This window comes from Netta rufina (genome assembly GCF_964035555.1).
Source record: "Netta rufina genome assembly, chromosome: 8".
Lineage (NCBI taxonomy): Eukaryota > Metazoa > Chordata > Aves > Anseriformes > Anatidae > Netta > Netta rufina.
This window is the reverse complement of record NC_140131.1, coordinates 22,695,264-22,710,672: the sequence shown is the minus strand read 5'-3', so window position 1 is coordinate 22,710,672 and position 15,409 is coordinate 22,695,264. Positions and strand designations below refer to the sequence as shown.

At 39.7% G+C, this 15,409-nt stretch overlaps 1 protein-coding gene across 6 annotated transcripts in view; it reads right to left on the bottom strand.

Moving 5' to 3' along the window:
- The window catches only part of SUCO (SUN domain containing ossification factor), a 40,315-nt gene that overhangs the window by 1,979 nt on the left and 22,927 nt on the right, over positions 1-15,409 (bottom strand). For 2 of the 6 annotated variants that reach the window (XM_084291305.1, XM_084291302.1), the window contains 12 exons: positions 13,660-13,680; positions 13,365-13,420; positions 12,260-12,351; positions 11,506-11,571; positions 8,411-8,485; positions 7,819-7,912; positions 5,619-6,782; positions 4,632-4,719; positions 3,137-3,241; positions 1,669-1,823; positions 1,267-1,358; positions 118-173 (listed from right to left, as the gene is read on the bottom strand). In XM_084291305.1, the coding sequence (XP_084147431.1) occupies positions 118-173; positions 1,267-1,358; positions 1,669-1,823; positions 3,137-3,241; positions 4,632-4,719; positions 5,619-6,782; positions 7,819-7,912; positions 8,411-8,485; positions 11,506-11,571; positions 12,260-12,351; positions 13,365-13,420; positions 13,660-13,680 (2,064 nt within the window). Of the gene's footprint in view, positions 1-65; positions 174-1,266; positions 1,359-1,668; positions 1,824-3,136; positions 3,242-4,631; positions 4,720-5,618; positions 6,783-7,818; positions 7,913-8,410; positions 8,486-11,505; positions 11,572-12,259; positions 12,352-13,364; positions 13,421-13,659; positions 13,681-15,409 lie in introns of all 6 variants that reach the window. The other 4 variants (XM_084291306.1, XM_084291303.1, XM_084291307.1 and 1 more) reach the window with 3 other exon arrangements.

The following is a 15,409-nucleotide window of genomic DNA, read 5'->3' as shown; positions in this document are numbered from 1 at the left end:
TTCTGACAGGCAAGCAGAGCTTAAAGCCCAACCCCAGGAGCCAGGAGAGCAGCCGAGACACACACCACCTGCCGGCAGGAATGTGTCAGCCTCAGCCTGCCTCTGCAGCTACTGTACCTTCTTCTCTGGGGAGAACTTGAGGGGTTCTACGATGTACAGGTCCTCTTGATCCACTATAAGAAAGAGTACAAGAATTTACTAACGCTGCCGGCTCTAGAACAAAGCCATTTTCAACACAACCACACGGAAAGTGAAGTTGGCACTAAAGAATTCCCGTCTGCTGTCACGGCAGCTGGCAGTGACAGACACGGAAACTCCTGACCTTCTGACAGGTTGCGCACTGCTCCTATGGCCCAGAACACCCCTTGGGGAAAAGGGACAGGTGGCTGGCAGAAGTGGGCTTCTCAAAAATACACCGTTAACAATGTAACAGTGTTTAATGTGCAGCTAGAAGCACAGACAGATATTCATACTGGCATAAGAGCCGTCTGGTGTTCCTCCATTAGTGCTTTGTAAATCATTCTTCCAAGCCTAAGCAGCAGAGAATACTAAAAAACCACAATTCTGAAAAAAAATAGTCTGATCTTTACTGCAATGTTCCCAAATCAAGTCAAATTTCCACCCAGTTTTATGTGCAGTACAAAAAAACTGAAGAAAGAATGCTGAATCTAGAAGCACGGCATCAGCTGCAATACTCAATAGTTTTTATGAGCTACGCCACTTTTGTTTTTGCACAATGATGATGGCCTAAGAAGTCAAAATTCATTTGTCCTCAGTCTACTGCGAATACTCAAACGACCAGATCATTCAATCCTCTTTGCCAAACCAAGAGGAATGGTCTATTGGCTGCAGTAAGAAAATTTGGATCCCTAAATATATGCCAAGTTTCAAGATAAGCCATTAGGACATCCAAATAGGGCATTCAGGCTGTGTTTGGCATTACGAAATACCACTCTGTATAAACTGCCTAGCTTTGTAGACTTGAGTACCTGCATCAACTGTTTCAACCAACAAGAAGGCCATCATTTATACCTCTATTAGCGTTTACCCTAGATTTAACATTTCAGCTTAATTTAGCACATTTCTGGGAGCATCTGGTAACATTCACGAACCACCTCATATAAAGAATGTGTAAGTAAACTACTACAATCCAGTGTACTTCAACATTAACCTATGATTTTCATTTTCATACACATGCAATAAGACAGATTGTATAGTGTCAAGAGTAACACCAGAGATTAGCTGTATTATATATGTGAATAATACCTTCTTTACCAGATAGCTGAAAAGACTGCGATCTGACCAGTGGAAGAGAAGTTCTTCTTTTCAAATTCATATCATCGTAAGAGGAAAAACATCTAAGAAACAAAACCCAAAAAATTTTATGCATGTTTTTCTCAAGACAATGCATTTTTCCATTAAAGAGCATCCTTGGCAGAAGGACAAAATCAGCATTTGCCCAGGTGCCCTAGGAAGCCTGGCAAACAGACACAGTAGTTACTATCTTTGTACTAAGCTACCAAGGCATGTTAAGTTCAGTAGCTCCAAAATGCTCCTATGAGACCACTACTGCAGAGTAGTAACTGCTTGATGCCCCAGTCCCAGAAGATTTAGGGAACACCAACAAAAGCTGCGAGAACAATTAAGCTTCTAGTGCAAATACGTTACCTTTTGGGGCTAGGGTAGTGATTACTTTTGGGAATTTTTGAGAAGTAATCTTCACAGAACTGAGACGTGCTTCTGCACCGCTGCACACAAACCACCAAGCCCAGAATGACACAGAGAACCAGCGAAATCACAAGGTAGGTTTGCCGATCAGAAACCTGAAAGAATTTGATATAGTTGTTAAAGACTAATGAACAATGCAGTGATACTGTTACACTCTGCTTTCAACACCAGAACTTTCAAAGAACACAACTGTTCTTTTCAAGTCACCTTCTTGTTTTCCCTCTTATCACTAATGTTTAAACTGGAATAGTTTTTCCAGAAGTATGTTGGCCATATGGCATTCAAGGACTAACAGCTAAAGACCACTAGCTGATAACGCAGGACAAGATTCCGCTGACTGCAGCACCATCATTGATCAAATTGCTCAGATTAGTTGACTCAGGTGACTAGAACTGAGTTCAGGGAAAGTCATGCTCAAATTCCAGGATGCTTGTCTAACATAACCTGATCACCCACTGTCAGATCCTACAAAAGCACGGCACTCATTAACAGGAGCTTAGCCAACCAGGCATCGAGGGAGCCCTACTAAGCATTAGGAAACAGCTCAAGACACGTTCTTGGCAACACACACAAAAAAGTCATGTTTACGATATGGCTTGAAATCCCAGGCTAGCGAATGTAAACATCTGAAAGAACATGTTCCTAATATTGTTGCCAAGATTCCCTTTATCTCCAAAGATCACAATAGCCAGAGAAGAAAAGAGAAGGGGGCTTTAGCCATGCTAGTTTGCCACTCAATAGCAAAAAGCACAGCCCTCCACACGCTTGTCTGTTGTCACAGCCCAGTTCCAACAGTGTTCAGTACACTCTCACACATCTCCTGTTGCAAGACTATTGGTGTTCAAGTGGGCAGGGTAAGTGCTGGACACTGTAAAGCATCCCATTTTACTGAAGTTGGAGAACATAAAGCCATCCGATACAACTGGTCACATAATACATCAAATGGCAGTAAAGTTCTTGAAGCATAAAATTTACCATTCCCCACTGCACGTTTCAAATACTGAGTGCAACAAATCCTATTACTGCCACTTTGAAGTCAGTGCTTAGTCTAATTAAAAGCCATTTTACAGAGCAGTATCAACTCCAACGCACTACAGAAAGCTGGACTGAGTATCTGAGCCTAAGTTCTATCTTTTATCACAAGATCAGATTACAATCACAGGACTAGTAGGGCTCTAGTAAAAACCTATTACATCAAGTCCACTGTGCACCAGACAGCTCAAACTACTCAGCTGTTCCTCCCGTCCCTTGGCCAACTGCTGAAGCAGGAACTGGAAGCAACAACTACTGACATTTTCCCAAATGAAAAGCTTCACTTAAAAAGCCCAGGCCTCTTCAAACCGAGATATGTTTATGTATCTGTTTCCTTTGCTTGAGTTCTTGTGCCATATTACTGATTTATAATTACCTCACGTTTTAATTCCGCCACGGTTGTTGACAGATTGGAAACAAGCTGCGTCATGTTGGTGAGCTGAGCCTGTAACAGCTGGATCGCTTCTGTTTGCCGCTGATCCTGTATTAAGGAGAGTCATGCCCATGCTGTTTAGTTGTCAGGATTCTGCTACCACGGACTTTTACTTGCACAACATTAGCATTCTGTCTGACACAGCCAGGCACGATGTAGCCACATGATCCATTTAACACTCTTTTCAAACACAACTTCCACTTATCATTTGAAACTGTTTATACAGCATTAGTCATATAAACATTTCAAAACATCAGCATTTTTATGTATAAAGCGATGTTTTGTAACGTTATGCCTAGTACATTTCACTGCAGTCACTACTATCTTTATGAAAGGCAGAAGAAGTAGCCAGCTGCATGCAGTGGCTATCAGGAAGCCAAGTACAGTCATGTCAGAAAACGTGTGCAGATGACTAGGCAAAGCTGAAATCTAAAGGCTGAAATCTGGCTTCTGTTCTGGGCTCAGGTGGGCAGACGCCCAGTATGAGGGGCCCAAGGCAGCCAGAAATAAGCCCTTTGCAGCTATCGTTTCCTGGATGAAGTCCTAACAAGATCCTTAATCTTACAAGAAATTGAGAAAGGTGCGAAGAGCATAAGGGAGGTTAGCCAAGAAGAGCACCTCAGACTGACCAGCATTTGATAATACTTAAGACATGCAAAAAAGAGCATGCGTGTGATTTCAGGGAATTTGTGATTTTCTTTGCTTTTGACGAATGAGCTAACTACATGCCTGGGATTATACTTCAGAAATTTTCAGTGCTTGGGATTAAGCTTGCTAAAACATGCACAATTGCTTTTGTGATTATTCAGCACGCGGTTAATGCTATATTTGACAGCTACTCAGGAAAGCTAGGACAGTAGTTCATGGGAAAAAACAACAAAACCTTCTCTTTCAGCTCCCACATTCTTTAATGACATTTCAGAGAAGGAACTAAAACTTCTGCTATACGTGCCCCCCTTTGAATTGCAAATATGACATGCCATTACCACTCCCTCCCCCTTTCTGGAGGTTAGGTCTCTCTCCAGCAACATCAGAGTAATTGCCTATCTGTATTTTAAACCAGAGCTGCAAAACCCAACCAAGCTTCCACAAACAGGTTTTGAGTGCAGCTACAACCAAGAAACAAGGGTTGGAAGTGACATGGGTAACTTCCACTGACAAATATATTTACGACTTTTAGCCATTAACAGCTGCCAACTGACACACTGAAAAACAAGCAGGAAATGGCTTTATTTTAAAAGAGACTGGGAGCATGTCTGCAAAGTTTTTTTTTTTTTACAGAGAAAATGGTTTGGAAGCAAGGAATGGACTTGCTTTTAAAAGGCATACACACAGATAAGAAAAACACCTTCAGTAGAAAAAAACTACGTCCTAGCAACTTTCTTTAAAGTAGTCTTTCTTATTTAGGAAAACATGTAAGTACTTCAACAAGCCATACCTGCTCTTCTGCTATTCTTGAGGTGTTCTGAAGTTTTATTATCGTTTTATTGAACGCCTTCTGCATTTCTTCCATTTGCTTTCGGTACCTAAAACAAAAACAGCACAAAGATCTGAAATGCTAGTTCATAAAACTCACAGCACTAAACTTGTCTTCAGAACACACCACTACGCAAGGAGAAATCTCTCATTTGTCCAAAACAGCTTTATTTAAACTTCAAGTGGTGTTCCTTTTCTAGTTTCAGACGTAGAACAGGGACACTTCATTCTACCTTGGGTGGTTTTATTCTAAGCTTAAGGTCAAAGATAATTTCAGCACCTTAGAACTGAGTGCTCATTTACTGGCATTCACTATGGAGCGGATTCACTCTGCAAAACACTCACTGCCAAGACAGCACAACAGTAAATGTAACAGAGATCTTCCTTGGAACCAGTTCTTAAATAGGTAATTTCCCGGTTGTCCTATGGCTGAGGATCACCACAGACGAAACACTAATAAACGTGCATCCCTCATATAAAGTTCTGAGTTCCCTCTCCATGCTCCCTTCTTCAACAGGAGTCATTACACAGCAGTTTATGTGGAAGCAACCGAGTAGCCCAGTGAAGAAGGCACTGTAGGTGTGTGTCACTCAATTTAACAGCAACAGGAGGACGTGCACTTTTGCTGAAGTGATTACAGAGAGGCTAAGTGCTTGCAGCACTCAATCCTTAAGAAAAAAAGCCCCAAAACATAGCAATACACGAATAAATCAACAAAACAAAATGTTGACTGTAGCTGAAAACACAGAAAGGGAACCCTAGCTAACCACACATGTCTAGGTCTCCGGTAGCTTCTCAGGATTCAGTACTTTTCCTCAATTTTCCACAAAGCTCTCCCCACTGCATTACCTTCCATACATTCCTTTGCGTATCTGTGTAATTCCTTTGCACAGTTGGCTAAAATCATGTCTATGTACAGTACCTTTTTCCCATCCTTCCTCAGGCTTACCTCTGACTCAGTTCTTCTAAATAACGGCTGCTGAGAGACATATTTACTTCCAAGGCTTTAATTCGATTGTTGAGGCGCATGAAGACGGACTCCTTTTGATTAGATCCATGAACGAGGTTTCCATTAGTGTAGCCTAGATCTGTTGAATTCTGCAACTCAGCATAGAAGTCTGTAGCTGTTCTCTGCGGTCCCCCAGAGACCGGAATTGACATAAAAGCTTCTTCAGTTGCCTGATCATCCTCCTTCGTTTCAGATACAGGGGACTCAACAGGAGACACGACAGGTTTCTGCACTTCTGGAGTGCTTTCCTTCCCTTCCCCAGCATCACTGGCTAATGTGCCCACTGTATGTTCAGGCTGCAGAACAGTCTCTGTAGGCTTTGAGATCACTGGAGTAGCAACAGTCTCTCTCGTGCTCATCTCCTTTACTTCAGTGAGCACACTGGTTTCAGAAACTACAGGGGTTTCTTCTGCAGCAGAGCTCTCAATCCTCTCTGTTTCTGCGCTCATCTCAGCTGTATCCACTGGGGGAGTGCCCCTTGGTGCCACCTGGCCCAAGTCTTCTTTAGCAGGCTCCAGCACCATCTCTGTTGTTGGCAATGGCTTAACTTCAGAGGTAACTTCGAGGAGGAGGGACTGAGAGACAGTTTGAGGATGGCTTGGTTCCAATTCAATAGCATCTGTGGTCTCATTACTGATCTCCTCGTGGACCACACTGCTGAAGTCAACTGCAGCAGTAGATCCAGGCAGCCTCTCAACTTTGCTCTCTAATTGCTCAGGCAGAGGCTCATCTGTTGACACGTGCACTGATTCAGTCAGAACTGCCTGCGGCTGCTGAGCATGAGCAGAGTAATCTTGCTTATGTTTACCTTCAGTCTTGGTACGCCGCCGATGGATGGCTGCTGTAAGCGAACACCATTTAAACAGATATTCTGAGAAAGTGGAAATGCAACATGCTGTTCTCAAGTCAGGGCAATATTTGTCTGTCTCAAGTTCAAACCATGCCGATGCTTCTTCTTCCTGATCATCACTGGGCAGCAAGGTTACTGTTGACTGGCTTACATCTTCTTCATACTCTTGTACTAGCTGAACAATTGGACTTTCTTTTGTCAAATCCACATTTAGTTGCTCTTTATCTATCTGTGGAATATCTGTAGTAACAAGTCTACAAGAAGAAAGTTAAAGACAGGATGTTACTTCAACAGGTTTACATGCTTACTCTAGAAGATTGCAGAAGTAGGGTACTTTAGAAAATTCACCAAGTTATGACCAAAGGCCAGTTTGAATGCAGTCACAAATCGTAATTTATTTTTTTCTACTATATTTCCATCCTGGTTTTCAACAATTTATTTCAATCCTAGCTTCTGAAACAGCAAGACCTTCCCAATCAGGTATGTCCCGTTATCCTGTAAAGGGGTTGCCAGTTCAAATACCACTAATTTATTTATTCTTAATACACAGCAAACATTTTACTCTTCTATTCCAGCCTCCAAATGCAAGAATCAAAGTCTTCCATCTGACCTTCCTTGGTCTCTAATGAAACATAAAACCGTTATATGCAGCACCAGTCATGTCTTAATATCTATGAGCTAGAGTCTCAGCTTTAAGCAGCCAAATCAATTCTAAACAACTCATCACCTAAAAAAAAAAAAAAAAAAAAGGCACAGATTTCATACATACAACTCCCCCTCCCCACCCAATTCCATACCTTTGCATATGTGCTTTCATTAAAAGACAGCCTAGCAAAAAATATAAGCTTCAAAAAGTTTGGTTTTTGTTTTTAAGTTTCAGCTATATAGCTTACATTCCTAATTCACCTTCCTTGCAGGAGACAACATGCAAAACCTCAAACAATATTAAGGCAGCAGCCATCCAAGAAATCTGCAAGAGCCACAAAGAATGAAATGCTCCTCTTACTTCTTCCAAACAAACTAATATAAACTATTGAAAACATTAGTGATGCATTTGGACATTTTGTCAAGTGTTAAAACATGTAATGAAAGAGCTACAAATAGTAGCTACAAATAGTAACTAAAGCAATAAATTTCCCTGGTTAGTAACTTCCCATACTTCTCCAAATGCTTTCATTTTTACTTGTTTAAGGGAGTGTGCCGTATCAGAGCATTCTACTCCCAAAGATTCCAGACTGGTACGTGCTAATCTCTGCTAGGAGAACACTCAAAAATACACCAATTGCTTACTCTGGTGAAGGAACAGGAGTTGGTTCAGGCAGTCTTGGTGCAGCTGTTGAAGTTGCAGGGGTGGCAGTGACATTTTCAGATATGCTTTTGTTCCCTGTTGCAGGATGGAAGAAGAATTAGGACAAAGATTCAAGAACCATGTTTATTTTCCATGATTTTGGGGTGGGGCATTAGATATTAGCTCTAACAAAGCAACAACTGCAGGTGTCATTAAAGTTCCAGTTATTTGAAAACACTAACAACAGTTTAACTATCTGATGTTATGGACAGCCTCAAAATATTTCCAGGAAGGAGTTAGACTCTACAACTAAAGCTGCATAACAGAGTAAAGGTCTCATCAGAATATAGCTGAGCAAACATATGGTATATTCGTATCAGTTCCCTTCTTGGCAGATTCAACTTCTTCACTCCATGGTTTGCAGTCAATAGGATAAGTATTTTACAGCACTGATGATGTAATGGCATAAAAGATGGTGAAGAAAAATAATTTCAACACAGACCATCAAGGTCTTCACAATTAAAACAAACAAACAAAAAAAAAGCAAAAGAGAAATAAGACTTTCTAGAATACTTTTAACCAAAAAATAAATACCTTCAGCTTCAGAATTCTCTTCAGTTTTGGCTCCAAGCATATTAGCAGCAATGTTCACCATACTGAGGATAGCATCTGAAATGGAAACCAACTGATGAGGACAAATTCAGAGGGCTCAGAGATCACACCATGGAACAATCTGCTATTACGTAACACTTACCTGAAATTAATCACATTATACATTAAAAAAAAAGTCATTCTAATTATAAGAAATGCATCCATTTCTTTTAAAGGCTAAGAGATTTCTGTTTATAAGTCAGAAGCTTGTATTTGAAAACCAGTATCTAATACCAGTCACAGTCTACTGAAGTCTTTCTTCAGTCAGCTTCTAGGCAGTTAAAATACAGTTTATGTGGGAAATGGGATACACAACTGCTGAAGAAAAGCTCAGTACACAGTACCACTTTGTTTAGGCATTCAGGCAGAGCTGTCTGGAGCAGCTCACCAAAACCTCCCCCAGTAATTCCAAATAGCTGCCAATGCACGCGTCAGTACACATCTCTAAATGCTGCCTTAGACTGTGCTCTAAATGTAGTTTTTCTACATTAGCTTTGGCAACTCCTGCAGAAAGGAATCATCTGGCCTCCCTCACAAAACAAATGCAACAATTTCCCAACCACATCAGCTACACCAAGCCTGAACCATCCAGTGAGACTTTCTAACAACGAAGACAAGAAGTGGGAGGAAGCTCTCACTGACCATCAGCCCATTCAAACCAGGAAACGGTGAAACAGACAGAAAACTGTTCAAGCAGAGTGTGAACCACTGAGGGAAGCCCTGAGTCAGGTACTTTGAGCTTTAACACTCAAACTGAGGAACTCTACTGAAAACAGGCCAGGTCATTTGTCATGACACCATTCAAGGAATGAGTCAAGGAATGTCATTTGCTATACGTACAAGACAAGAATTCCTCCTTTAAAGACAAAATGCCCACAGCAGGACAAACAAAAGAATAAATATTCATTAATACTAGGCTGAGCTGACTTTGTTGGTGTGCAAACCTTATTAATCCTGAATCAGACTTTCAACTCTGATGCTGCAACATAATTCCAAGTTTTTGGGGATTTGAAGAAAACTTACACTTCAACATTCAAGGAACAGATCACCATCAAGATCAGCCAAGGCAAATGGGAGAAAACAGTAACACATATCCACTGATCTGGATTACCTTCTACAAAGTAGAACAGTATTTTCCCATATAAAAGTCACAAAACTAGATGCAAAGAGTCTGCTCTATATAGGCATATATAACATAGCTAACATGTAGGCTTATTTAGAAAGTGAAGAACAGTGAAAGAGCACCTTACTATAAACACACCAAAGTTGGCCCTACATTGCTCATTCCTCCCACACCCACCAACATATAACCATCTATGTTATGTGGATAAGGTCAAATTTACAGAAGGGCATTTCAGAAGTTCTGACTAAATTCTTCGATTTCACAAAGCTTTGTCGAGTCTTATCGTTGCCCTCCCTCCAGAATGGGTCAGAAACCATGTTCCTGAATTACGTTATTTACCTTGGACTTTTACTCTTTGAAAAGTGACAATCTGAAGTTGTTAAACTTGTAGCATCATTTCTTATTATTGATGGAGAGGCAAGAAAAGAGCGGGAGAATTGAAGGTTGGTATAGAAGCCTGCCAGTCTGTGAGATGGCTAGAAGAGCAGAGAACTACCCACACAGGCTAAATCAGCAAAATGTTTCTTGAATTGATGTACCTGAAGCTCATTATCCCCCTCCCCTGAGGTCCCTCTCCCTCATTGTGCTATCAGTCACTATTTAAAGACAGACAATCTAAAACGGAATTCTGTCTCATTTGTTCTAACACACACAAGCCCCCCAAAACGATACTCTCAAACATGGTACGCCTTCAAAAAAGGAACACATTAGGGAGAAAAAAGGTCTCAAAACTAAGATCTATCAGCCAGGATTAAATAATTACCACTGCAATGTCTTAGTGCCCAGCTGTGCTGATAAAGCACTAACAATGAAGTTTCAAATCTTTTCATTGCTGTCTTAAGTACACTTAAAAAAAAACATTGAGAATCTTTTTTTTTTTCAGTGAGCGATACCTTGTAATACTGCACCTGGGGACAGAATATCAATATGCCTCAGGTTGTCTTGAAATTTGGATTTGGGCCACAAACCAAAGATAAGCAGTGTCACACAAGAATACCCTGCTTTCTCTTATGCGTGAGAGGCTAACATTTAGTAGAAAAAAACTGCGTTTTCCACTACCTATTGCCCCATTCAGAACCATGCTAAGCTGTGCAATATGCGTAGCCACGACCTTTGTAAGGGACAACTATGTTCTAGGAGACGGTTGTGAAGAACCCTGCAGCTCTCATACACTACGGACCGTAAGGAAAGCCTGAGAACTTCAGGTTGCAGTCTTGAATCTGAACAACAGATCTTCATTATCTGGGCCAGAAGGAAGAGTGGCACAGTGTAGGGTGTCTGGCAGCTGATATTATCCTAAATAAATTAGGAGTTAAGAATACCATTAAAACTGAATATTCAAGTATACTTGGCCAAACAAAACCCACATCTGAAGGCTTTCCAAAAGGGGAAAGTGACAAGAGACAGCCAAGAACTATCAGTTCTGTCAAAAAAATATACAGTACTCATGGAAGACACGGAAGCTACAATATTTACACAAACTCTTCTCAGAAAGTATTCTCCATCCCTTCCACTCAGGCTGTAGGAAGTAAATCTTTATATTGCTTCCTATAGATAAAGCACCTTATTTCTGCCTGGATTTCCAAGTTTCCCAAGTAATTACGGTTCTACTGCATATTAATGCTGAATGTTTATAGCCCTATGTAAAATTCAGATTGTTTTAGGTGCTCAGGATCCTTACTCACAGAAAGCGAGGTTTCTGAAAAAAAGATCTAAAAGTTCTGGTCTTAGAGTATTTCATGATAATCCGTTTTCAAATTGCTACTGTTCACTCCTACACAATTAAATAGGAATCACAACAAATTGCTTCAGTAGGAAAATCAGGAAGTCATAACTGTTGCATAAGGAAGTGTCATTCCAATGTCAAACAGCTCACTTATTTCAGCACAGCATTTTTCTACCAAGTCATACTCACTTGTAGCAGAACCAAGGAGATTTTTTGAAGATTTTTCTTCCCCTGTATTGTAATCCAACAGATAATCTATGAATAAAGAAGAATATTTATGACTATCAAAATTACATGTCACAATCAATCAAAATAAACCTCAAGATTTAACATGTCATTCAACACTGTCAGTTTGACAGCATAAAAATAAAGCTACAGAAATAGAGTTAAAGGTCAGAAATGACATACTGAAGTATCAAGCTCAATGCAGTGAGAAATACGAAGAGATTCAGAGTTCAAGCTTCAGTTTCCCCTGGATTCACCAACAGCTAACTGGGCTTAGTGCAGGCTTCTCCCCCAATCTTCCACATGAGGGCTGTAGGATGAGGGGAAGGTGTTTTCACACATCTTTTATGAAGTCTGCCAGCCAACATAAGCCCTTTCCAATTGTTTGCAACATTGATGGTCCAAACAATCCTAGGGAAAAGGCTATGGACGCTACTCTGATTATTTTAGTTAGCCTTCGCTATTGTCAGTACATGAAGGTATTATTGACTAGCCTGACAAACGAGACTAAGACATTACTAGTGTTTTAAAATAATCCTCCAAAGAGTTACTATCAGTTTAAAATTTAAAAGGATGCTTGGATAAGCCCAGAAATGCTTAACATCAAACAAGACAACTTAAATTGAACAGTCAAATCATTTAACATACACAGGAGACAAGTCAACAGACTTGCATAAGGTATACCAAAACAAAGGAAAAAACAGAAGTTATTGCCTACCATAATCTTCATCAAAGAGTTCTTGTCGTTCAGACTGATACTGAGAATCAGCTATTTCTTCATATTCCTCAACCATGCTAGTACCAAATACCCTGCAAACAGTTTTAAAAACCAAAAATCAAGCATTTGTCTATTAGCTATGCAATTACCTGACATGACTGATGATTAGATAAGCAACGGTAACATCATGTGGTATGGAACAAACAAATCAGATAAGCAATAGTTACCTTCGGTTAGCCAAGACCAAGCAGCAGATACGCTGCCAGGTAAGTTTCTCAAACTCCTATCCAGTCTGTTGCATGTTCTCAAGCACTGCTCCAAACCAAGATCCTGTTTTAAGTTGTAATGATTCCAAAGAGGTCTGCTCTCCTTTTCAACTTGAACTCTTATCTACATGTTCTCATCTCAAGTGCCCCACAAGCTCTTAAATCTCCTCAGCTTGACCTTTGACAAACTTTAAATCCTGACTACCTGATTTTGCACGCTATGTTCTTTGACCTGCTCTGCTGAAATCAATTCAAATAAAAGCAATTTAAAGCAGTCTTACTCACTAAAAATATTGTTTTGTTTACAACACTGGATTTCTTGGGTTCAAGTCCTAGCATGGCTTTAACAGCAGAACTTAAAGTGGTTTTCAGGAACAGCACAGAACTACACGTACAGTTCTGATTTAGATGTTTCAAATATTACTGACTGGTCATACCTCGGGTGCCTGCAACACAGCTTCTCAACAGCACTCAGCACACCTGCTCTTTTTAGCGTACCACTTGTTCCTTGTTTTGCTTGGTCAGCCTTGAAATAAATGCTCATGTCCTCACGGGGAGGCTGCTCATGCTCCCTGTTCTCTACCCTCTCTGCCTCACCTCCAGCAAATACAAACTATTCCCTACATAATGGGAAATTGAATTAAAAAATGTGAAGCTTATTTAAACACATGTGAAGAGAACATTATGCAGCAGGTCATCTTAGGCAATTACGTCAATTTGCAGCATTTCCAGCTAACTTAGGTATGCTGAAAATCAGACTTTGTTTCCCAGCTCTTGTTAGAACACACTAATCCACATTGCAAAAAGGTAGAAATACAAAGCAAAATACTTGACATTACCTTATAAGACTTAAGGGACAAAAATGTTCTGATCCAAAGTGTGATATCAGCTCCACCTACAGAATAAAACATACTTAAAATGAAAGACCAAAGATCCATGGAGTTAAGAATCCATTTAACATAGGGGGGTGTTTTTGTTTGTTTGTTTTTGTTTTATACAAGGGATTTGCAGATTGCCCAAAACACCAGAACAGAAAAGACTGAAAGCTTTATTCTTGCCATGCATTAATGTGCTGAGCCGCAGAGAAACCCCAAGCCCTATGCATTCAGCATTCCAAAAGAAGAGGTTGCTAACCTTTATGTACTTGATGAACATCTGAAGCAAGAGAAAGGAAAAGAAAAAAAAAAAAAAAAAAGATGTCAGTACAAAGGCCAAACATGCCACAGGCAACTACAGAGTTTTGCTGTTTTCAATTCACTACTATAATGCCTAGGATGACAAGTTATGAAGGATAAAGTTGCAATACTATTTCATATGCTTTAGGTAGCAGATTTCATTTAGCCCTCATACCTTGCAGACAGCAATTAGCATGCAACACGTTTTATTAATTAACTTTGTGAAGTTATTCAATTTTTCTAAGCAGCACGATTCCAGACAAAGTATTAAGGTGAGTTATATTCACTATGTGTAATTTTTCCCCTTTAAAGAGCACAGATTACAGGAAGTGACACAAAAGAAAAAATCATAGCATGCATTCTATGTCCTGCTACTGCTTTGAGTTCAATGTAACATGCTGCAATTTGTAGAGACAACTGGAAGATTGTGCATAGAACATCTTACACATTTGGAAGCTTCATTCAGTATATTTCTAGCGAGATCTTAACTACACTCTGGTATTTAGTCTAAACTCAGCTTGGAAGAGTAGAATGCACTTATAAAACCACTACATAGAAACTCTCAATGAAGGACTGTGATAATTTGCAAATGAGATCAAGGTAACTATTTTCATAAAAACACTCCTACAAAGAGTCAATTTCAGATCATTTATTAAGCTACTTCAAAAAATAAACCTTTCTGAACATTTTTTGGACTCATCCTGCAGACTAGGCACTCCTAGAAATCGCTTACATTTTATGCTATAAAGTGAAAACATTACTATAAGTTCTTTAAAAAAAATTACCACAGTATATTATTCAAGGCAAAATACCATATCCTCCAGGAGATTAATTGCTGAAGCATCCAGTGTAATTTTGGAGCTTCAGTGACAGTCAAGATTCTAGATACCTTAAGGCATTAATTCAGCCAGAAACACAATTAAAAATAAATGAGGTCTTTATCCTGACTCATGCAGAATTTCTGGGTATATAAATTCAATAGATAACTATTACAGCTACCTTTTGAAGAAAGCACAGAACAATTTAATAGCACAATCCAGTATTCAGTTTTTGTAAGCACCTTAATTACAAGGTAACATTGCTGAGAGGGCCTAAACAGTCTGCATTTTATTTGGATTACAGCTCCACTACATCACAGTATCTTCAGTAACGCTTTTAACCCTGTGCAAGCACCACATTATTTATGGAATTTTATTCTGGTTGAATCTCCTGAATAAACACTGTTGCAAGCTATTTTGATAGGTCAGAGATCATGGCAAATGCAAGACAGGGATCTCTCCCATCAGGCAAACCTAATTTCAGTAGTTACCATGACGAAGCAGTTGCTTTCTGTTTTTCAGTTCCATTCACTGCCCCAGTAACCCGTAACACAGGAAGTGAAAGGGTCATACTGCTTTAGTGGACTTCAGTCTCAGCTTTGAGATTCAGTTTTATGTCGCACTGATGTTTGCTTTAAAAAATAACTAGATGCATCGTGCAAGGTGTACAGGCTTCTTACAATTAAGATGTTTTAAACAAAGCAGCCTCTGGAAGTAAATTTTACCTCCAAATGAATGTACAAAGTCAGATTTCTTTTTAAAAAGCAAACAGTGTTTCATAATTCCCCAAAAACCTGTGTTGCAGTAATGTGAAAAGCCTTCTGAAGTTATAATTTGAGACATTTAGCTCCAGTAGCAGTAATTCTAAGTAATTTGCTCACATAGCAGTTA